The 25,151-nt window shown below is 43.1% G+C and overlaps 1 protein-coding gene across 4 annotated transcripts in view; it reads right to left on the bottom strand.

The window, feature by feature from the left end:
• The window catches only part of dmxl1 (Dmx like 1), a gene marked incomplete at its 3' end in the record, with an annotated part of 327,508 nt that overhangs the window by 109,944 nt on the left and 192,413 nt on the right, over nt 1–25,151 (bottom strand). For all 4 annotated transcript variants that reach the window (XM_084323717.1, XM_084323718.1, XM_084323720.1 and 1 more), the window contains exons 24-26: nt 22,896–22,993; nt 11,114–11,279; nt 5,407–5,538 (exon numbers count right to left, since the gene is read on the bottom strand). In XM_084323717.1, the coding sequence (XP_084179843.1) occupies nt 5,407–5,538; nt 11,114–11,279; nt 22,896–22,993 (396 nt within the window). The remainder of the gene's footprint in view (nt 1–5,406; nt 5,539–11,113; nt 11,280–22,895; nt 22,994–25,151) is intronic.

The raw sequence follows: 25,151 nt of genomic DNA, 5'->3' as shown, positions 1-25,151 counted from the left end.
TATATAAGCTTTTATGTGATTATGTGATATGGTAGCCCCTTTCGTGACTGCGCACCAGGCAGCCAAATGCCTGGTGCGCATGCGCGGTGACACCAATGGCGGAAATAGACGGCTCGCTCTGTAAGTACCACTCGTTTTGTAACAATGATTTAAACTGTTTATTAGCAACTCCGAGCTTCCAGACCCCACTGTAAAGCTGTGTTAAACCCATATTGTACGCTGGGTATCTTTGAAATTCATATATGATATATTTTTGACCCACCGCAAGCCCCGTGATCACGCTTGGTACCTTAAGTTGAAAATGGTCGCAGTCTAGGTGAGAGTGACTGCGGTAGAGAGCGGTATTTACATAGCAACGTCCGAGGTCGACCTAGATATAGCAAGCATTAGTCGTTCATATCTCAGCCCGTGCTGACTCAGTTGTGCCCATTCTGCGGTCTGTTAATAAAGTTTTCAATCAGACAGATGTATGGAAAGGCTTTTATTATAACATCCGTTGCAGTAAAATCATTATGCCTCTAGTCGTTTAGTCATCCGGCGGAGCTAAAAGCTAAACGTCGGCCGCGGGGAGCTACTGCTACCATTGTTGTTGTCATTGAGCTCTCCAATGGCGGAAGTAATAAATGTATACGCGCTTGCCGATTGGTGCTAAGAACAGCAGGGCGGGTGCAAGCGGTGTGACGTAATTGGCAGACTAGACTGTCAATCAAAATGATTCTGTTTGCCGTCTGAATGAATGAAAACGTTATTAACAGATTGCAGCATGGGTACAATACAGTATTTAAGCATTACATCACGCGCAGGAGTGGTTTGTGACCAATAAACCATGCCTAGGGGTGGTCGTTAGGCCCGAGGCGCAGCCGAGGGTCGTTAGACCCCCCTAGGCATGGTTTATTGGTCACAAATCACGACTACAAGTGGTGTAAAGCTTTTATACAACTGCCAGATTCATCCAACCTTATTTCTATACAATAAACACACATTAATCGAAGATTTATTGAAAAAACCATCCGCCAGAAAAAGTAGTTCCCACAACTACAAAAAAGACAAGTTGCCTCCATGTGGAAGCAGCTTCAAGTGCATCCAACCAAACTAACACATCCAACTGTGTATTATTGGAATGATTGAGAGAAGTTGCCTCATGTGGAAGCAGCTTGAAGTGCATCCAACCAACTAACACATCCAACTGTGTATTATTGGAATGATTGATTGAAAATTTTATTACCAGATGCAGAATGGGTACAATACAGTACGGCTCAATACACACAATTGTTAAGGGAATGCAGACCTACTTTCCATAGAACTTCATTCTTAGATGCTTCTATATAAAGTAGGTAAAACAAATTAAAACGTTTTCTTTGCCCTATAGGAAAAAAACGTTTTCTTCGCCCTATTTTTTTATTTATTTCTTTTAGCCTAAACTTAACCAGTTGGAAACCAGGGGTACAGTAATAAAATTAGCAATCAACCAATCAATCAATTCAATAGACCATGCTCACTTAAAACAGCGCTGCTTCTCTCTCAGTCTGACTCCCCCGCTGTTGCAGACAGGAGTGTGTGTGTGTGTGTGTGCGTGTGTGTGTGTGTGTCACAGTGTGTGTGTGTGTGTGCGTGCGTGTGTGTGTGTATGTGTGTGTGTGTGTGTGTGTGTGTGTATGTGTGTGTGTGTGTTTGTGGGTACGCCAGCGTCGGACAGTGTGAGAGAGAACGCTGCAGTCAGTAGAAAGTAGGAAGGAAGAAATTTAAATCAATCAATTAATCAATCAATCAATCCGCGATTTTTCTTTTGTTCTAGATTGACTCAAGACCCATCAATTACATCATCCAACATTGTTTAAAGGACTAACACATTCCCCTTGACAGAATCGCTTCATATTTAGTCGTTATGGTGCTTTCAACATAACCATTTGTTGTCCGCGATCTTGTTTTCTCCCGGAGTGAGCCGGGGAGTGATATGTGATTCGGTTGTGGGCGGGTCCTGAGCCCAGGACCGTGGATTGTTGCCAATAAAGACGTGTAAATGGCCAATCAGAATCGAGAAATTTGCATGCCGTTGTATAAAGCTCAATACAACAACAGTGGACTGGAGGATGCAGACCAGAGAAAGACTTTCGTCTTGTTTACATCAGGGTCCCCCATTTTCAATTCATTATATTTCATATCTAAATCATAATATCTCATTGCTAAATATATGCAATATATAATCTAATAATCCAATAATCTAAATCTAATATAAAAATGCTAAATGCATGGGTATTTTATTTTGTCTTTAATGTTAGCTTGCAAACTCAAATACTGTCTTGGTAAGCCTCATAATGAATTGTTTGGGGAAAAAAAGAAAAACATTGTGATGCGTATCGTCGAAAGGTCAGAAAATATCGTGATATCATATTTAGGCCATATCGCCCAGCCCTACTATGCGTGCCGTCAGGAAATAGGAGAAGCGATTTTCAGCGCGCGCCACGAGCGTGCATGTGTACACATATACTATCGATAATCTAGCGTTTATTTGAAAACTATTCATAAATAGGCCGAACAATGACAACGTTCTAGAATATTCCAGTAAAAGGCGATTATCATGGAAACCTCCTTTCTCCGTGAAAACAAGGGGTTTTCTAAATGCTATGAAACGGAAATGAACCGATAAAAAAACAATCTGCTTCGACAATGTTGACTGGAAATAGGTCATTGATAATGCGACGGGCAGATTAGACACACATAGATTAGGCGATATTAACGTTAACATTGAAGTGGCCTTGGGCATTCAAGGGGGTAAAAAGGAATTAAGCTTGGGCAGTCAAAGTGTTAAGAGAAAAAATAAAAGAGAAAAATAAATGTTTGATGTTTTACTCAAAACTGTACTCCTGAATTATTTTATCCTTCAAGGCCTTTTTAAATCTCCCCTGAGAGGTACACAACTTCAACCCGTCACTAAGACTATTCCACAATTTAACTCCCAAAATTGAAACACATCAGTTTTTACATTAGTTCTTACCTTTTTATATGTTTTAAGAATACACAACACTCTTAAATGATACTTTCCTTCTCTTGGTTGAAAGACATTGAATACAAGCTGGTAGGTTCGTACTCTTAGCACGAAAAATGATCTCCAAGGTTTTTATGTAAACCATATATACAAATTTTAATGTGCAGGACTTTATGAATAATGGATTTGTTGATTCAAGATAACTAGCTTTATTTATTATTCTAATAGCTCTTTTCTGTAGTTTAATAATAGGATCTATATTTGTTTTATAAACATTCCCCCAGACCTCAACACAATATGACATGTATGGCACCACAAGTGAAAAATACAATATATGCAAACATTTCTGGTTTAACAGCTCCCTTGTTTTGTACAGAATGCCAACAGATTTGGCTAATTTACCTTTGATATATTGTATATGTGGCTTCCAACAGAGTTTGTGATCTATAATCACACCTAAGAATTTTGTTTCATATACTCTTTCAATTTCGGTTCCATTTAAATTCAGTTAATTTCACAGTCGGTAGGAACACCACCAAATACCATAAATTGTGTTTTGTTTTCATTAAGAGACAACTTATTCGTATCAAACCATTTCTTTAACTTTATCAATTCCCTTTATTTTTTTTTTTGGTCTTTTTCCCCCTCCATTTTCCTCCGATTTTCTCCCATCCCAATGTTAGTCGTATGCCAATTCCCAGTCCCTTCCTGGTCGCTGCGCACTTACCCCCCACAGTCAGATCATCTGGGAGAGTGGAGGCTACCACGTGCTTCCTCCGACACACGTCCAGCCAATCACCGCTTCTTTTCACCTGGCAGCGCGGATTCTCATCGAGAGGGCGTAGCGTGTGGGAGGACCACACTATTACCCTCGAGTCCTATCCGCGCTTAGCAGGCGCCCCGACCGAACTGTAGGAGTCGCTGTTTACAACGACCCGGACCCACCCCGCCAGCTTCTCCCACCCTCTAATACAGCCAATTGTATTAGTGCAGACGGCCAGCCAAGCTGGTGACAACCCCGGAGCTGTGAGCTGGATTCGAACAGGCGAATCCAGCTCACAGCTCCGGGGCTGGTGACAAACGCAATCTCCGCTCGGCCACCTAACCGCCTATCAATTCCCTTTCTACTGTTTTCAATAATTATTTTATGTCCTCCCCTGAACAAAGTAAATTAGTATCATCAGCAAACATAACAATTTTCTAAATATTTGATACTGTAAAAATATCATTTAAATAAAGTATAAATAACTTGGGTCCCAATACGGAACCCTGTGGAACACCACAAGTTACTCTTCTAAGATGTGATTCTGTATTATTAATATTTACATATTGAAACCTATTATCTAAATAACTTCTTAACCAATGATGAGTGACACCTCTTATTCCATACCGTTCCATTTTTTGTAAAAGCAGCTAAACTAAAAAAATTGCTGAAGACTAGGGATGCACCGAAATTTCGGCCACCGAAAGTTTTCGGCCGAAAATGGCAAAAAATTGCCTTTCGGCTTTTTGCCGAAAGAGTTTTTTCACCGAAAATATATCACCGAAACAGAAACAACCTGTAACCTAATGCATGTTGTTGTGATGATGTCGCGCTGTCGGGAGTCGCGCTGTTTCTATGTAAACTCTGTGCGCAACGCATCCAATAAATGCGTCTGCTTTATATCCTTATTTACTATATGCCCGTTGCGGTTAATCACTGAGTGATCTAATATGCATATTCTTCAGAGCGAGATGGGGGGGGATTGTGTTTCTCACATTGACGCTGTCTGTCGTTGATAATATAATCTGAAGAGCATTATTATTATCATTCTCGAGCATACACGTTGCGCGTCTACTGTGCCGAGTCAAGAGAGAACATTCATCTGGGGACTAGAAAGGTGCGCTCAGTAGAGCACAGATGTCCGCCGCGGCAGCCAGAGAAAAGATGGAATTAATGTACTGTATGCATTCAGAAGTGCTGAATAAATGTTTTATGGACCCATAATAGTGATTATTTATTATTTAAGTTAAGTTTTGCCATAATCATATATTTTTCCATAATCATAATGTTCCACAACATTGGTAAAAAAAAATCTATTCTATGAATCATTTTCGGCCTTTCGGCATTTGGTTTTCGGCCAACTGTTTTCTATTTTCGGTATCGGTTTCGGCCAAGAATTTCCCATTCGGTGCATCCCTACTGAAGACCAACCAGTCATGTGAACACATGTGACATATCTCTAAAGTTTTTACCGTTTTTGTGTGTCCTGTTTTTATGTATTTGTACATTCCTTACTGTTTCTATGAGTCCTGTTTTTATGTTTGGGGATGACAGATGGAAATTAGCCTCGTGCTAAATCCGGCAATTTTTACACTCCACAGTGTTCATTAATTTTGCATTGTCCCGTCCAAATATATATATTTAAAAAAAAAAGTACCAGTCTGTCTTGTCCCAGGACGTGTCTCTGGAGGAGCCTCTTGTAGGTGGAGGAGCCGGTCTCAAACTCAGACTCGTACAGCCGGGAGATGACCAGAGCCAGCTGCAGGTCCTGCATCTTCTCCAGACAGACCTGCAGGAGGAGGAGGAGACGGGACGACAAGACGGGACAATATATCTGTCACTGGGTGAGGCCACATCTCCTGAGGACTAGAGGGGCCGGAGAGGAGGGGAGGGGAGGGGTGATAGGTGAGGAGAGAGGAGGGGAGAGGAGAGGAAAAGAGAGGGGAGAGATAAGGAAAGGAGAGGCGAGGAGAGGGGAGGGAGAGGAGGAGGGAAGAAGATAAGAGGGGAGAGAGGAAAGGAGAGCAGAGGGGTGGGATGAGAGGAGAGGGGGGAGAAGAGGAGAGGAGAGGAAAGAAGATGAGGGGAGGGGAGAGGAGAGGAAAGAAGGAGGGGAGAAAGGAAAGGAGGGGAGATGAAAGGAGAGGGGATATCGGAGGAGAGGGGGGGGAGAGGAGAAGAGAAATAAGAGGAGAGTCTCTTTCTGTCACTGGGTGTCTGGCAAGTATTGATCTTTTTTAAGTGGTTTCATAACTGTTGTCACAGTCAACTCTGGAGACCAGAAGGGAAGATGGGGAAGAGAGAGCAGAGGAGAGGGAAGAGAGAAGAGAGAGGAGAGAGAGAAGAGCATACAGAAAAAAAAATAGTACAGATTATATCACAAGAACAGAGATGTTAAGATATCCAAAACACACATCATCTCATAAATATGATTCCATAAATATTGCCTGAGATTAATTGCACCTGGAAGCCTCCCTCTCATCCCCGGAGAGGAGGAGGAGGTGGGGGGAGGAGGGGGGATGCAGGATGGGAGGGGTGAAAGTCATTTCAGAACTCTTTGGAGCGTGAGCAGCATTTCAACTAGACCACCTCACAGCCAGAGACCAAACAACCCCCCCCCCCACCCCCATGCCTAGATGACACCCATTTGCATAAAATGCTTAGAGACATTTGGCGGTGAGTCATGCAGATTAAATAATTACTTTTTTTTTTTACCCTTCTGGCACCCGGGTCTAGTCTGGATAAAATAAAAGGTTATACAACCTAAATAACCACATGAGTCTGAGCAGAGGAATACTACTATTCTCTCCACCCCCTAAGTCCCCTCATCTACCTCCCTCCCTCTCCCCCTCTGGTTCTCACTCACCCTTTCCCCTCTCTCCCTTTCCTTCTCTCTCCCTTATTTATTGTTGTTCTTGTATACTATTGCTACTGTAATTTTGTATTTTATTTATTTGTATGCATGTACATAACCTTGTTTTTGTTACAGCCTCCCACCCCCCTTCCCTCAAAAGGCCTTTGCTTTTTGGACAGGCTGCTTTTGTATATAATAATTTGTTCTTAACACAATGTGTGCCATAAACTCTTTATTGGCCGCCATGCGTTGAGCACCATAAACGAGTTTACTCGTTTTTGGGATCGTTATTTCGTTTATTCGCTATATCTCTTCATAATTCATAGCTGCAGCCTCTGGTATCCCCTTCAGAGCCTGTCTAAGCTGGCAGACGGTCAACACCGCCCTCTACTGCCAGGCGGAGCTATTGCATCTCATTGAGAATGGGCTGTTGTGTTTTAGTAGCCGATCTGAGCCGGGCGGGCGGGGTTTAAATACACAGGCGAGCCAGTTATATACAACGATGGCATTGAACAGTAATTCCGCCCGCCCGTCATTGTGAAACGGTCGATAGTGTGGTACAGACCTCCACGAGCATTATTTGGAATTGCGATCAGATATTTGCATTATCTCTTTTGCATTACATCAGATACAAGGTAAGAACATTATATATAAAATTATCGTTGATCTGACATTTATTTCTACCCCGATCACAGCTATCTGTGTGGACCATGTATGGCTGTTTACCGTTGGGTAGGAGGGGGGGGGGGGGGGGGGGGGCGAGCGCCCCACTACGACGGTCATTTCATGTATGGACGAGGAGACATAATACTGATAATCTAGCGTTGATTTCAGGATGATTAGATAATCAGCCGAAAAATTACAACGTGATGACTGAATTACAGTAAAATGCCTTTTTCTTGTATTTTTCCTGGAATTACTGAAAAACACCCAAACCATACTCTATTCAAAATGGTATAAAACGGAAATGTACGGATGAAAAAACAATCTGTCTCGGGCATGTTGACTGGAAGCAACTCACTGAGACTCGACAGCGTTATTAGACCCATAGATATAATATATAGATATATATATATAAGATATATTTTAAGCACTCGCAAATGTCACAGTCTAAAACTATATCCATTGAATAAAGACCTGGCGATGAATGGGGTATCAGCGCCCCGTGTTGCTGGCGGTCAATGTGTTAATTGCTTGCCTGGGTAAATAAAGGTTAAATAATTTTTTTTTATAAAAAAAAGTCTGTTTCTACTACATGAGTCTGAGCAGAGAGGAGGAATACAGGTCTGTTTCTGTCTGATCACATGAGTCTGAGCAGAACACTGGTTTATTGAAGGTTCCCAACCACAGCCAAATGAAAATTGGTGACAGCCTTTGCAAATTATGCACCAAAGCTATCAAACATCCTACCTATGGACATTAGGGAGGCTAGATAAAGCTATGGAACACTACCTACCTTTTTATAGATTTTAATGACAAATCTATTACAATATTTTCTTAATTTATTATTTTTCCATAGATTATAATATCAGAAATATATTACACATCTTTAGGGAGATTTTAATGTAATTTCTGATAAGTTTGCGCCCTATAATTAATTAATTAGTTGCATTTATAGCGCTTTTCTAGACACTCATAGTGCTTTACAATGTAGGGTGGAAATTGCCTCCTTCACCACCACTGGTAGCACCCAACCTTGGACTACGCATGCTCAATGGCTACCATACACTGGCACCCGGCACACATCACACTACACAATGGCTGAATGGCTCAGGAGACAGGGATTGATATCAGCCAATTAAGGGGAAGGGATGATTAGGTGGCCTTGATGTCAGAGACCTGATTGGGAATTTGGCCAGGAACGTCGGGGAACCCCCTACTCTTTACGATAGGCGTCCTGGGTTCTTTAACACTTTGAATGCCCAAAACGACATAACACGTGTTATCAGCCCGCCCCCTGAATGCCCACCACGACAATTCGTGTGTTATTTTTTTATTAGCGATCTGAATTCATATTTCATCAACGGAGTCTCCCGTTGGGAAACCAGACCCATCAGGAGCTCAGGTGTGAAAAAAGCGCCCCCTATCGTCTCCCAGATGGTAATGCAAATTTTTGGAATGGCGATCAGGAATTGGAATGATATTTTTGGAGAACATCTGATCTGAGGTAAGGAATCTATTTTACAAGTCTTGGGATAATCAGAGTTGTATTCGCTGAGTTCTCAGCGTTCGCCCTATGTGTGATGTGGCTGTTTGTGCGCGATGGCTTTGAGGAAATAGAGAATCGATTTTTCAGATCGCCTATATAGCGTGCATACGTACACATATACTATAGATAATCTAGCGTTTATTTGAAAACGATTCATAAATAGGCCAAAAAATTCCAAAGTTTTTGTGTATTCTAGAATATTCCAGTACAGGGCGTTTATTATGGAATATTTTTATTTTCCTTGAAAACGAGGGCTTTTCAAAATGCTATAAAACGGAAATGAACCGAAAAAAACAATCCGCTTCAACAATGTTGACTGGAAAATGAGTCATTGATAAGCGACGGGCAGATTAGACACATAACCATAATTTAAAACATAGATTAGGCGTTATTAAAGCCAACATTGAAGTGGATGATGGGCCGAATTCAGTCAGGACCTCGGTTTAGCGTCTCATCCGAAGGACGCCACTCACAGCTTTACGGTGTCCCTATCACCGTAAGAGGGACATTGTTACTGACAAGTACAGAGGACAGAGTGCCCCCTGCTGGACAACAACACCACCACTTTCCGACAGCAGCCTTGACCGAAGCTCGAACCGGTGATCTTTAGATCATGAGTCTGGAGCTCTACTCAATTGTGCCAACTTTATGCAAATATCATGCCTATGTCTATTTGTTGTCTAAATCACTGCTGTGAAGCACTTTGGGCTGCAATTCTTGTATGAAAGTTGCTATACAAATAACATTTATTACTATTGCACTTTTTACAGTTACCTTTGCACTCTGGTTAGATGCCAAATAATTTTCGTTGTGTTGCACTTGTGCCGCATGATGACAATACACTCAAATCTAATGTGAAATAGTGCAGATGCTGCAGCGAAGGGGACGAGGCCCACATGGAGAGGATGAGACGCAGGAACGCGTGATGAAAGTGTGTCGGTGGCTGTCTGCCAGACACACTTCCCACTTCCTCTCGTGTGTCCAACGTGTCCCACTGCCGACTCTGCACACCTTACTGCCCCCAAATAGCATGCGAACCTGTGGGGGGAACGCGCTAATAATATACAAACAAAAAAGTATTACAAATTATTTTCAAAGCGTGAAGGTAGTGGAGTGGGGTTTAGAAGGGGATAGAAGCTCCTTCTGAGTCTCTCTGTACTGGCCATGAGACTCCGGTAGCGCTTGCCTGACCGCAGCAGTTCAAAGAGGCAGTTGTTTTGGTGACTAGAGTATTTGGTTATTCTCTTAGCCTTGCTCCTGCAACGCCTGGTGTAAATGTCTTGGGAGAGTGGGAAGTCCACCTCTGCCTCTACTTCCTAATTTAGTCTAATCTAATCTAGTCTAGTCTAATCTAGTCTAGTCTATAATCTAATTGTATATTACTGTTGCTCTCTTTTGGTTGTACTGTACTTGTGCTGTGTGATGACAACACATCAGAATGTAATGTAAACAGGCTGTACACCTCCACGGCCAGCAGGAAGAAGGCAGCAGAGTGGTGGAAGAAAACTTTCAATGCGAATGGTTGATTTGAATTTCAAGGGCTTTTTAATCACCTTGTTAAAAAAAAATCTGTTTTCAAGGAATTCCAGGCCTTGACTTTTTTTTTTAGTCAACATTCAAGCACTTCAAGGACCTTGTGCGAATTCCGTGTATGATTGAACAAATTTTTTTATTTAACCTTTATTTACCCAGGGTAGGTTTGCTGAGCATGGATGCTCTTTTTCAGCAAATGCCCTGCTTCAGATTCACAGTTCCATTCACACCTGGGAGCTGCCCAGTATACAACCACAGTCTGACACCCGTTGGCCACTCCACTGGAGCAGTTGGGGGGGGTTTAGTGCCTTGCTCAAGGCACTTCAGCGGTTGGTGTTAAGGGTACGGGAGAGTTATTCAACCATTATCTCAAATATATATATATTTTTTTATAAATAATAATAATCTAACCCTAACTAACCTTACTGTCATGCACTTGTCCTAATAAACGAACCTACACTGTAGCACTCAACACTTTGATGAACATCGTTACTCATCTGATAGAGTTGTACCCTTCCTGCTGTCTTGTTGTAAAGAACCTGTAAGTCGCTTTGGATAAAAGCGTTTCAGCTAAATGACTAAATGTAAATGTTATTCATTCACTTCCACAGCCCAGATTTTTTTCCTGCCGGACCGGCGACCTTCCGGTCACAAACCCGCTTCTCTAACCTTTAGGCCACCGCTGCCCCCTAGAAGGTAATGTAGACAGGCTGTACCTCCACGGGGTTAGGGTTAGGGTCAGGGTCAGGGTTAGACAGGTGGTAGTACCTCCACTGCGTCCTTGAGGGAGCCGGCCAGCAGGAAGAAGGCGGCAGAGTGCTGGAAGCGCTGCTTCCCCAGCAGAGAGAAGGCGTTTTTCAGGGCGGCCCTCCTCCAGCGGTCCTCCGTGAAGTTGTTGCTGAAGAAGGCGGTCATCTTGGAGTTGTTCTGAGACCTGTGGAGAGGGTGCAGGGGGGGTCTGTCAGGGGGGGGGGTCCTTGTGTTCCTACCGTTGTGTTCCTACCATTGTGTTCCTACTATTGTGTGTGTATCCTTGTGTTCCTACCGTTGTGTTCCTACCGTTGTGTGGCCCGAATTGTATACTATGTGTCCTTGTGTTCCTACCGTTGTGTGTGTGTCCTTGTGTCCCTACCGTTGTGTGTGTGTCCTTGTGTCCATACCGTTGTGTGTGTCCTTGTGTCCCTACCGTTGTGTGTGTGTCCTTGTTTTCCTACCGTTGTGTGGACCGATGTGGATGTGTGTGTCTGTGTAAAGATAGAAATAAGCAGTGTAAATAGTGTGTCTGTGGCATATGTGTATGTGTACGTGTGTTAGGGCTGTCTTAAATACTTCGAAGCTTCGTTCGATGGCACAAGCTTCGAACATTAAAAAAAAAAATCGAAGTTTAAAAAAAATAATAAGTTTTTTTCAAAAAAAGATTTTATTTTTTATTTTTATTTTTTACTTCGGTGTGTGTGTGTGTGTGTGTGTGTGTGTGTGTGTGTGTGTGTGTGTGCATGGGGCCATTGGGTGGGGCCGGGGGACAAATACACTGGAGGAAAGGAACCCAGCTCAGCACTGCCCAAATTATATCATCACTATTGCCTGTTTGAAGGATATCATCCTCAAACACATATACACCACCTACACGCCTATTCTCAGTCCTTGCCCCACAATGGTGGAATGAACTACCCACCCCAGTTAGGACAGCTGAATCCCGTCCAATCTTTCGCCGTCGACTAAAGACGCACTTCTTCAACCATTATCTGAAATAAAATAAAATAAAATAAAAAAAATCGAACCCTAACTAACCTTACTGTCATGCACTTGTCCTAATAAACTAACCTACACTGTAACACGCAACACTTTGATGAATATTGTTACTCAGCTGATAGAGTTGTATCCTTCCTGATGACCTGTCGTACAGAACTTGTAAGTCGCTTTGGATAAAAGCGTCAGCTAAACGACTAAATGTAAATGTGAATGTAAATGAGAATTCCACACATAAGAAAGAAAGATACTGGGATGAATAAACAAAATAGGAAATAAAATGTAGAAATGCATGCAATACATAAATAAATATGAATCTCCATATATAAAATAGAACATTTAGATAAGGTGCTACTGAGATGTTTTGGTGAGTTCTTTGTTTTTTTGTGGAAGTAGCCCTTCTTAAAAATGCATGAACATTCACTGATAATTGGTCTGTAGTGGAGTCTACAAGGTCTACATTGCCGGACCATGTAGAATCCGGACCTTGTAGACTGACATAATTCTGTGCATAGTTTAGTCTACACAGGCCATATTTCAAATACTTCATTCATCTTAAACATTCTTGATTTGGGGGATTGGTAGTTCCCATGAAATCTGAAGTTGTTCAAACGACAACAGCGATCCACCTTGAATTAAATCACACAGCCGTGTTGGCTGCGTCACAGTCACGAAAGGGGCTACTTAATTCATTAATCCAATCCACTTTATTTATAGAGCACATTTAAAAACAACAAAGTTTACCAAAGTGCTGTACAAGTCCCACAACATAAGATAAAAAAAAAATATATATATATATATATATATATAAATTAATTAAAAAATTTTTAATTCGAAGCTTCGAATTATAATCGAAGCTCGGCCCCGAAGCTTCGATTGCCAAAAAAAAATTCGAAGGTCAGCCCTAACGTGTATGGCATAGTATGTGTGTGTGTGTGTAGTGTACTCATATTACTGTGTGTGTTTGTGTATGTGTGTGTGTCAGAGTGGTAGCTACCTGTACAGTGTGTGTGTGTGTGTGTGTAGTACCTGTAGTGTACAGTGTGTGTGTGTGTGTGGTACCTGTACAGTGTGTGTCTGTGTGTGTGTAGTACCTGTACAGTGTGTGTGTGTGTGTGTTTATAGGTACTTGCGAGGACATACTATGCTCCGCCAACCTTCATTTTGAGGACAAATCCACTTGCGAGGACTTTTTCCTCGTCCCCAGAAATAATATACTTTAGATGACTTTAAAATTATCTTTAAGTCCCTAATATACATTTTTTAGACTAGGTCCTCACGCTGGTATAATTATTGATTTCACCCGACTCTACAGCATTCCTTCAGGACACACTCGAGTACTGCAGGGGGAAATGTGCATTTGGCGCAGATGTGTGTGAGGACCTTTGGAGACTATTTTTGATTGGTTGGTCTGAGAGGGGATTGTTTTGATTGGCTGCTCGTGACCCGTCACTCATCTGCATGCACGCAGCTAGCTACGTGACCTCACGTGGTCTGAGAGGGGATTTTTTTATTGGCTGCTCATGACCTAACGTGCATTCTGGGTAGTGTAGTACAGTACTAGCATATAATAATTATACTATTATACAACGAGGGCGCCTATAGCACTGCTATTTTATGCAATGACACTATTGCATAGATTATGCAAAGTAATGTTTGGCTGAACATCATAATCAAAATCGTAAAGGAGAATGAACGCTAGCTAGCAGGCTAGCAAGCTAAAACGCTAGCTAGCAGGCTAGCAGCAGCTGGGCAATCCAAAAGGAGAATGAATTAATGAAAACTTTATTAACAGATTGCAGAATGGGTACAATACAGTACGGCTCAATACACACAATTGTTAATGGGATGCAGACCAGAGAAAGACATTTGTCTTGTTTACAATAGTCATAATTAACAGTTTGTTATTAATTTAGATAATTATAAGATAAGATATTCCTTTATTGATCCCCTTGAGGAAATTCAGGCATCATAGCAGCATGGGGGAGGGGGGAGTTTGGTTGATTGATTGAACATTTTATTAACAGATTGCAGAATGGGTACAATACAGTACAGCTCAATACACACAATTGTTAAGGGGATGCAGACCAGAGAAAGACTTTCGTCTTGTTTACATCAGGGTCCCCCATTTTCAATTCATCAAAACATAACATGTTTTAGGACCATTGCTATTTTGAGAGAAGAATGTTCTTGTAATTTATTCTTATTTGCAGATGATTCAGCTTTGCTCATCTCCCATAAGGATCTCAGTACACTCCAAAGAATACTAGGAGAGGAACTCTCTAAGGTTAGGAATTGGCTGTCTGACAATAGGCTCTCACTTCACTTAAAAAAGGCTCTTGAACTCAAGGTAGAATTAGGGTCTGAGGTTATAGCAGCAAGAACAACAGTGAAGTACCTGGGCTGTATGCTGGATGACAGTCTGGGGGGGGGCCTTACAGGTACTGGGTAAGGTAAATGCCCGCACCAGGTTTTAAAGCAGGGAAGGCCTTAAGGCCTCTACATGCTACAGCAACTTCTGCTTGTTATCAATGGGTTGGTTGAGAAGGGAAGTGTCATCTATCTAGGGAACCTAGCTACATACGGGGTACAATGTTACATTAGGCTGTGCGTCGATGTTCATTGTTGCAGAAGCATAAAGGCAGAGTGTCTGCAACACCGTTGCTTTGTCGATGTTGTGGTGCAGTTGCTTTGAAGTTGCTGTAGCATGTAGAGGCCTTCAGACTACTGGCCAACAGCCTGGTGCAGTGTCATTTTGATTATGCTAGTGTAGCCTGGTTTGAGGGACTGTCAGCTTCATTAAAGAAGAAACTACAGGTGTCACAGAATAATCTGATCAGGGTTGTGATGGGCCTAGGACCTTGTGATCATGTTGGGAGGAGACATTTTCAGGAGCTCAACTGGATACCAGTTGAGGCCAGAGTAGCCCAGCTTAGGCTCAACATGGTACACAAAATTATAAATAACAGGCTCCCCAAATATTTTAGTAACAATTTCCCTAGTGTTACTGAATCAAGCCACATAACGAGATCTAGCATAGCAAACCTGCATCCTCCAAGGTGTAGAACAAAGATGGGAGAGTGCTCATTTGCTCACAAAGGAGCACAGGAGTGGAACGAGTTGACTGGGAGACTCGTGTGACTTGGAGACTTGTGTGACTGGGAGACTCGTGTGACTTGGAGACTTGTGTGACTGGGAGACTCGTATCCAGAGTAACTTGGTGATCCTTTTCTGTGTTTTATTAACACCAAGTTTCATAATGATTTTCAGATTTTGAGAAATGGTCAAACTTATCCAAATAATGGTATTTTCATGGAAAACAGTGCAGCTGCAACAGATAGCACTTTAGTGATAATTTTCTGTAATCCAAAAATAATTAAAAAATAAAAATAAAAAATAAACTTTTTTTCTCTTCTTTTTAAATCTCAAGGCACCCCTGTTGAGAACCGCTGATGTAGACACTATAGGTCCTACAGGCTACCACTAACAACATGAGTTAGCCCTGGCTAGTGCTGTAATGTAGACTATATAGCTCCTACAGGCTAACACTAACAACATGAGTTAGCCCTGGCTAGCGCCGTAATGTAGACTATATAGCTCCTACAGGCTAACACTAACAACATGAGTTAGCCCTGGCTAGTGCTGTAATGTAGACTATATAGCTCCTACAGGCTACCACTAACATGAGTTAACCCTGGCTAGCGCTATAATGTAGACTATAGAGCTCCTACAGGCTACCACTAACAACATGAGTTAGCCCTGGCTAGCGCCGCCATGTAGACTATAGAGCTCCTACAGGCTACCACTAACAACATGAGTTAGCCCTGGCTAGCGCTATAATGTAGACTATAGAGCTCCTACAGGCTACCACTAACAACATGAGTTAGCCCTGGCTAGCGCCGCCATGTAGACTATAGAGCTCCTACAGGCTAACACTAACAACATGAGTTAGCCCTGGCTAGCGCCGCCATGTAGACTATAGAGCTCCTACAGGCTACCACTAACAACATGAGTTAACCCTGGCTAGCGCTGTAATGTAGACTATAGCTCCTACAGGCTACCACTAACAACATGAGTTAACCCTGGCTAGCGCTGTAATGTAGACTATAGCTCCTACAGGCTACCACTAACAACATGAGTTAGCCCTGGCTAGCGCTGTAATGTAGACTATATAGCTCCTACAGGCTACCACTAACAACATGAGTTAGCCCTGGCTAGCGCTGTAATGTAGACTATAGCGACTTGTGTGACTGGGAGACTTGTGTGACTTGGAGACTTGTGTGACTGGGAGACTTGTGTGACTGGGAGACTCGTGTGACTGGGAGACTTGTGTGACTTGGAGACTTGTGTGACTGGGAGACTTGTGTGACTTGTGTGACTGGGAGACTTGTGTGAATGGGAGACTTGTGACTTGGACACTTGTGTGACTGGGAGACTCGTGTGACTTGGAGACTTGTGTGACTGGGAGACTCGGGAGACATGTGTGACTGGGAGACTCGTGTGACTTGGATACTTGTGTGACTGGGAGACTCGTGTGACTTGGATACTTGTGTGACTGGGAGACTCGTGTGACTTGGAGACTTGTGTGACTGGGAGACTTGTGTGACTTGTGTGACTTGGAGACTTGTGTGACTGGGAAACTTGTGTGACTGGGAGACTTGTGTGACTTGGAGACTTGTGTGACTGGGACTCAGGAGACTTGTGTGACTGGGAGACTCGTGTGACTGAGAGACTTGTGTGACTGGGAGATTTGCGTGACTTGGAGACTTGTGTGACTGGGAGACGTGTGTGACTGGGAGACTTGTGTGACTGGGAGACTCGTGTGACTTGTGTGACTTGGAGACTTGTGTGACTGGGAGACTTGTGTGACTTGTGTGACTGGGAGACTTGTGTGACTGGGAGACTTGTGTGACTGGGAGACTCGTGTGACTGGGAGACTCGTGTGACTTGGAGACTTGTGTGACTGGGAGACTCTGGATACTTGTGTGACTGGGAGACTCGTGTGACTTGGAGACTCGTGTGACTTGGAGACTTGTGTGACTGGGAGACTCGTGTGACTGGGAGACTCGTGTGACTTGTGTGACTTGGAGACTTGTGTGACTGGGAGACTCTTGTGACTTGTGTGACTGGGAGACTTGTGTGACTGGGAGACTTGTGTGACTGGGAGACTTGTGTGACTGGGAGACTTGTGTGACTTGTGTGACTTGGAGACTTGTGACTGGGAGACTTGTGTGACTGGGAGACTCGTGTGACTTGGAGACTTGTGTGACTGGGAGACTCTGGATACTTGTGTGACTGGGAGACTCGTGTGACTTGGAGACTTGTGTGACTGGGAGACTCGTGTGACTTGTATGACTTGGAGACTTGTGTGACTGGGAGACTCGTGTGACTTGTGTGACTTGGAGACTTATGTGACTGGGAGACTTGTGTGACTGGGAGACTTGTGTGACTGGGAGACTTGTGTGACTTGGAGACTTGTGTGACTTGGAGACTTGTGTGACTGGGAGACTCGTGTGACTTGGATACTTGTGTGACTGGGAGACTTGTGTGACTTGTGTGACAGGGAGACTTGTGTGACTTGGAGACTTGTGTGACTGGGAGACTTGTGTGACTGGGAGACTTGTGTGACTGGGAGACTCATGTGACTTGTGTGACTTGGACACTTGTGTGACTGGGAGACTTGTGTGACTGGGAGACTTGTGTGACTGGGAGACTTGTGTGACTGGGAGACTCGAGAGACTTGTGTGACTGGGAGACTTGTGTGACTTGTGTGACTGGAAGACTTGTGTGACTGGGAGACTTGTGTGACTGGGAGACTTGTGTGACTGGGAGACTTGTGTGACTGGGAGACAAGTGTGACCTTTGGCTGTAGCTAACATGTTTATACACGGAGGAGACAGAGGAACATGTTTGGACGGCTTGGCACCGGGGTACCTCTCAGACCTGCTGGAACCTTATGTTCCTCCAAGGTCCCTCAGGTCCTCTGACCAGCTCCTCTAGGCCGTTCCAAAGTCCAGGCTGAAGCTATGGGGGGGCTGTGCTTTTGCTGTGGCAGCCCCAACGCTCTGGAATGAGCTGCCACTGCATGTTAGGCAGGCCCCCACTCTGCAGGTGTTCAAATCACGCTTCAAGACACATCTATTTGCTCTGGCTTTCGGTGTTTTAAACAGTTTTTGAGAGACCTGCCTTTTTATGTGACATTGTTTTTATTGTGTGCTTTTATTAAATGTTTTATGTTTTATCTTATGTTGTGGACTTGTACAGCACTTTGGTCAACTTTGTTGTTTTTAAATGTGCTTTATAAATAAAGTGGATTGGATTGGATGATATGTGCATATTTAATGTGGGAAGTGCCTCATTTGCATATATAAACATAAAATTCAGAAAACTTGTAATATATTTTTTCTTAGTTAATATGTACATAACAAGCTGGGAACGTTTAAGTGATATCTATCCAAGTATCACCTTAATAAAATGTTCAATCAATCAATCTACTACCACTCTCAAAGACTCAGCTCAGCTGTAGCCTACTGCTGCATGCACCCCTCCCCCACAGGCAGGCATGCGTTGTTCATGGGACGGGGTAGCACGGTGTGCAACCTCACTCGCTATTTGCATATCAATAGCTCCGGTCGTCAGGTGTGTTAAATACGTTCTCAGACACATTCACACCTAACCTTGTTGTGAAGACGTGTTACATTCCATTCGTAGAGGCAATTAGGCACTGTCTTTAGTCTGTGCCCAAGCGAGGGGACATTAAATGCGCATTCGCGGGAGCGCGCGCACGCGCCGGGAGCGCGCGTGCACGTGGTGCGTGTCACCCCAGATGATTTCAATAACGCACCACTGCCCACAGGTGGTTGAAAACATTTATCATTAGTTGCAGTGTGGGGGAGGGGTAGCTTGTGGCGTTTGTGTGTCCTCTAAAATCCGAAAGCCTTCTGTTTTATTTATATCTTTAGTTTATCTATTGCTTTTTGAGGACCAAATCAATTGACTCTAGTACTCTAGACTCATGTCTGCTCCTGAACGCAAAAAAGACAGTCTGCATGGCTTTAAAAAAAATCTGTTGTGTTAGAGTCCTCAAAATGCGTTTCTGGGCGGGGAGGAACTCGAACTTGTGTCAGAGTTCAAGTACCTCGGGGTCATGCTAGACTCAACCTTAACCTTCAAATAACATGTGAAGAAAGTTACAAACGCAATCAAATTCAACCTTCAAAACTTCAAACATATTAGACCCTTCCTGACAGTCAGCGCTGCTAGATCCTATCTTCACTGTATGATTCTGTATGATTCTATCACACATTGAGTACTGCTTCACAAACTGGTCTTGCACAGGTGTGACGATCCTCAAACCCATAGAACAGCTATACAAGAGTGCACTTAAAGGGGAGATAAAGCATAGCGATATAAACATAGTCATAGCATCAAATTAGTATTTAGATAAACCACAGATTTTTTTTTTATAAAAATAAGGCGTTTCTAAGAAAACGATTTGTTATGTCCATTTATGTAGCATAAATTAACATGGGCGCCGCCATTTTGTTGCTGACGTCACAGAGATGGTTTCGCCCGGAGGCGGAGCCTCCCGCCTCAGAGAATTGCACGCTGTAGCAATAGACTCCTCAAATATCGTTATTCATAAAAACACATTTATGTAATATTTTACAGCATTGAGCAACCCCAACAGGGGGATGCTGCATATGTATGCTCTGTCATCTTTGAGATGGCGAGACCTGCAGTTGGCACCCGAGATGGCGAGACCTGCAGTTGGCACCTGAGATGGCAAGACCTGCAGTTGGCACTGTGTGAGGCCACGACATTTGAGCAAATTAATAAGCAGACAGATCACAGCCTATGAATCTAGCCATTTGATTTTATTCGCAACCACCATCAGCTGACTAATAGCCTGTTACAACCACAGCCATGGCTTTTCTCTCCCCTGTCTGTCAGCAGGTTCCCAGGCCCATACATGGTCCCCTTCCTGTTTCCGTCTCACCATCAACCTACTCGCCTGTGCCAGACGACACACCTGCCGGCTATCACCCAATCACTGAACCTGGATAAAAGGCCTGCACTCCTGCCACTCCTTGTCCGAGTGTTGTTTACACCTCCCATGGTATAGGACTCTCTTCAAGACCTCAGCGTTCCTAGAAATATGTTTTGTGTGCTCAGTGACTTTTGCCCTCTATACTAACCCTTGTTCTCTGATGTCCAGGACCTCACCTCTCCGGCCTACACCTCGAGCATGGATCCTCACCACCAGCATCCTCATGGACCTCACATGCACGCACAGGGCTAGATTTGCAGCAGCTTTAGCTGCTCGCGCGTCGTCGTAGGCTTTTAACACACCATCATAGCGGTGGTGATGTTGCAGGTGATTTGTTAGGTTGGATGTATTATAAGTTGTTGCCCGTTTCCCTCCTCGTGGAACTTCTGCATTGCATTTGTTACAAATATCAAGTGAACTTTTGTCCTCTGAAACTATTCCCACACTACTGCTGCTTCAGAGAGCCTATCTGCTGCTTCAGAGAGGCTATCTGCTGCTTCAGAGAGGCTATCTGCTGCTTCAGAGAGGCTATCTGCTGCTTCAGAGAGCCTATCTGCTTCAGAGAGCAGATATTAATATTATTATGTTCTCTCTCTGCAAATAGACATGCCCTATATCTCTGAAAACATCTGAGCGCACACCGCGAGAAGTATTCCTATAATAACGCTATGAACCAGGCTGAATTCATACGCACAAAGTCAAGCACACGTTCAAATTGATAAGTCCCACACTTTGCTTAGAAATGATCGTACGCACAGGTTATGCACATATCTGTGCGTACGCAACATTGATAAATGAGGGCCCAGGCTTTTCCTGTCCACATGTGACCCCTTTTCCTTTTTTTATTGCTTAAGCTCAAAGGCGACCATGGACAACTGACGAAAGAAAAGCAGTGTGGAAGCAGCTATCAACCTACATCGCACTACGGAAGGTTCCCGGCAAAGACTGCTGCGTTAATTGCTTGGAAGCTGAGCCTGCACTCTACAATCGTGGATGGAGAGATGTAAAGAATTATGTCCATAATTACATAAACTCTAAAAAGAAATCTGTAGGGTTTTTTGTAAGGTAATGGCTTTTATCCAAAGCGCTTTACAATTTGTTACTCACATTTGACCCATCACTGCCCGGGAGGAGCGGGAATCAAACCAGGAACCTCCGGATTGACAGACAACTGCTCTACCGCCTGGGCCACTGTCGCCCCCGTAATAATGTTGAAATGTGAAATAAATCAAAATAAATGAATCAAAATAACTTGTAATTATTGGAAGCATAATCATTGTTAACTAGTGATGATGTAGTGTTATTCCTTTGTCTTTAATCTTATCTTATTTTTTCTAACAATTAAGTTGAGGTAAGCTACTGTAGGACTGGGTATATTGACCACATGCACATACACTTAACTGGGTACAAAATATACAAATGAGTACTACTGAGTAATACTGGTAATCAGATGTATGTAGAGTTGTAGTATTAATATGTACAATGATATATATAAAGACACTTGTCATACTGTTCAGCAGCGTAACTAGTAGGTTCAGCGCATGACGAACAAAATAGCCACGTGTGAATATGGTCAACTGCTTTTTGTACCAATGTAATCATTACTTAGGCTGTGCATAAACATTTGCACATTAGTGGCCAAGTGCTTATTGTCATCAGAATCCTTCAGTTGATGATACAAGCGTGAAGATTGACATGAGCAGACTCCATGGGTCACTTGACAAGAAAATTGTCCAAGACATTTGAAATTTTAAGATGGACGACACCGAAGGTTTATTTAGTGATACAAGCATGCAAATTGCCATGAGCAGTCTGTGTGGGTCACTTAAACCAACCAAATTTCAAGGTGGTCATTCTAAAATGAACAGGCTGTTGTTGGGGTGGTGAGGGTCTTTCATTATTCTGCAGGCTCTGGATTTGCACCTCTTGTTATATAAGACCTGCAGGGGTGGTAGTGCAATACCCGTAGTACGCTCAGCTGAGCGCACCACTCTCTGTAGGGCCTTCTTGTCCTGTGCCTTGCTGTTTCCATACCAGGCAGTGATGTTTCCAGTCAAGATGCTCTACAGCTCTGGAGTAGAAGGACTGGAGTATCTTCCCCGATACTCTGAACTTCCTTAACTGTCTCAGGTGGTAGAGGCGCTGCTTCGCCTTCTTTACGACTGAGTCGTAAAGAAGTGAGTGTGTTGTCCATGTCAGGTCCTCTGAGATGTGGACCCCCAGGTACTTGAAGCTGCTCACCCTGTCCACGGTAGCCCCGTTTAACCCATAGATCCTGACTGATAGAGAATGTAGAAACTATATGTTTCATATAAAACCATATAAAACCTTCTGGAGGCAGAAATTATATGTTATAACACCTTCTGAAGGCAGAAACGATATGTATTTATATAGACGTGTGTTCTGATTTATACGCTTTTCTGAGGACCCTATATAGACGTGTGTTCTGATTTATACGCTTTTCTGAGGACCCTCATGTCCCGCCCCACGTCCGTATCCGATTGGCTTACACCACTAGTCCTCACTAGTCTGTCCCATGACATAACACAGAAAAACAAACATGCCTCTTAAATTATTTTGAGGTCAGTTTCCAGCAGTTGAGCGCCATCTATTGGTAAATATATTTTTTTCAGGGTCCAAATCACAGCGGAAAGGGGGGTCCTCGCAACCTTGTTGATATCTCAAGGTCCTCGGGAGTACCTGTAAACACGTATGTGTGTGTGTGTGTGTGTGTGTGTGTGTGTGTAGTACCTGTACAGGCCCCAGACCACAGCCTTCTTCTTCATAGCCAGATAGAAGATGGCAGCATCTAGAGGATCACTGTTCCTCTGAAAAGACGCCTTGGCAACCTGTCGGAGACGGACAGAAGGACAGAATGAATGAATGAATGACTTTATTTGACAATATATAAAATAACATGTGGCAGAAGTCAGGAAATACTGCCAAGGATGGACACAAAAAAAGCTCAGAGCTTATTTCCATTGTAGTCCTTGTAGGGGGGTAGGGGAATGAGATGCTTAGACATGAATCATACAGACATGACATCACAACACATCACATATACATAACATAGACGCATAAAAACATGTAAAGGTGCCTTTTAGCCGAGTATCTGGGTTAATTATAGTCCCTTTTGAGCCATGTCTTTAGGCTGGACTTGAATCTAACAGCACTGATTACAATTTTCAGGTCACTTGGCAGACTATTCAGTCAGCCTGTCAAGAGACGGACAGAAGGACAGAGAGGCCCAGGACAGACAGGCTCCAGTCTATGGTCTACTGTAGAGCTCTGGCTGGTGACCAGAACGCTGTGAGTTTGCATTCTCCCCAGACTGGCTGGTAAAACGTTGGAGGGGGGAAGTGACCTCAGCAACTATTGCCGAGGTGCCCTTGAGCAAGGCATTTAAACCCCAACTGCTCAGTAGAGGCATGTGTTTGTACTGGCCAGCTCCCAGGTGTATATGTGTGTGTGATGGTGTTGGTTCAAGTGTGTGTGTGTGTATTAATGTGTGTGCGTGTATGTCTGTGACGCACACGCGTGTATCTCTGCGTATGCGTGTGTGTGCCTGTGCACTACTAAATAACAAGGTGTCAACTTGTTTTGTTAATAAATAAAGATAGCATTATTGATGAAGGATAGATCTCCTGCTCATCAGTGCAGTTTTGCATGCAGTGCTGTGGTTCCAGACAGACAGACTGTTGATTATAATGTTGATTAATCTTTTTTTGTGTGAACAATTTTTTTTTTTTTTTTTTAACATGACATAAAACTAGACACACAAACATTAACAGTAAATATCCACAATAAATCACAGGACTATACAGTCCAGTATTTGAATCAATATAAATGTAGGTTACGAGATATATACATAATACTTACAATACATACATACATATGCTCTTGCTCGCTCTTCTTCCCCCCCCCCCCTCAGGACCCCCCTTGGATAATCCATCCATTATTTCATTTCTAACCAAGGATTACAATTCATATGCTAACCTTTATTCTCTCCACCACCTCTAACCAGATTGCAATGCTGGCTTCATTGACACCTAAAATTCTTGCGGTAGATATCTCTAGATAAATCACATCGAGATAGGTAAGAACCCATACCTTCCGGCACATTTTATCCGGTTGAATCCAGTGTGATGCTATCAGCTTTTTAGCAGCCGTGAGATCGGACAAAATTAGTCTCTTTAGCTGTATAGAGGCTGCTAACTGAGAAACACCATTCAACAACAATACAGAAGGCAGTACAGGTATGGTCAGAAATAAAAATTCTGATAATTGCGTGGTTACTTCTTCCCAGAATATCTTAACAGGGGGGCATTCCCAATACATATGCATAAATGTACCGATATCACCCCTTGGACATAAGGAGCAAAGAGAGTCTTGTTTAAGCCCCATTCGGTTCAATCTTATAGGAGTCAGGTAAGTCCTATGAATAGAATTAATCTGTTGATGATCCGGGTTGCGTGACGCGACTTCATGCCAATCAAAATCTACTTCCAAGTCTGGTATATCCCTCCTCCAAACTGAGTCTAGGGGAAGGATTCCATATGAAGATGTAAGTAAGTGATGATAAAAGTCAGATACGAAGCCTCTCGATGTCTCCCTTTCATAAAAGAATGTGATATCTATGGTGCTCAAGTGGTATCTTTAATGGGACTCCATGAGCCTTCAAAGTTGCTAATAACTGCATATAGAAATAATAAGTGGAGCTGGTGAGGTTAAATTTGTTATGAATATCTTGATAGCTACAGAAACCCCGTTCGTTGATGATATCTCCCAATGTATGTATGCCCTGCTTTTCTCATTTGGGATATCTAATAGGTCGTTGTGCAATAAGGAGTGCATTGTTATTGAATAGGGGAGAATGGCTATGCCATTTATGTTGGTTAGTATATTTTTTCTGTGTGTCACGCCATATCCGAATCACATGTGTAATCTTTAATGTATCTCCTCTAATGGGAGTCTGGCTTCTCGGGGCAACGTTGGAACTCTGGCTAA

This window comes from Notolepis coatsorum, assembly GCF_963971535.1.
Source record: "Notolepis coatsorum genome assembly, chromosome: 10".
Lineage (NCBI taxonomy): Eukaryota > Metazoa > Chordata > Actinopteri > Aulopiformes > Paralepididae > Notolepis > Notolepis coatsorum.
The sequence above is the reverse complement of the archived record's forward strand: the minus strand, read 5'-3'. Positions and strand labels throughout refer to the sequence as shown.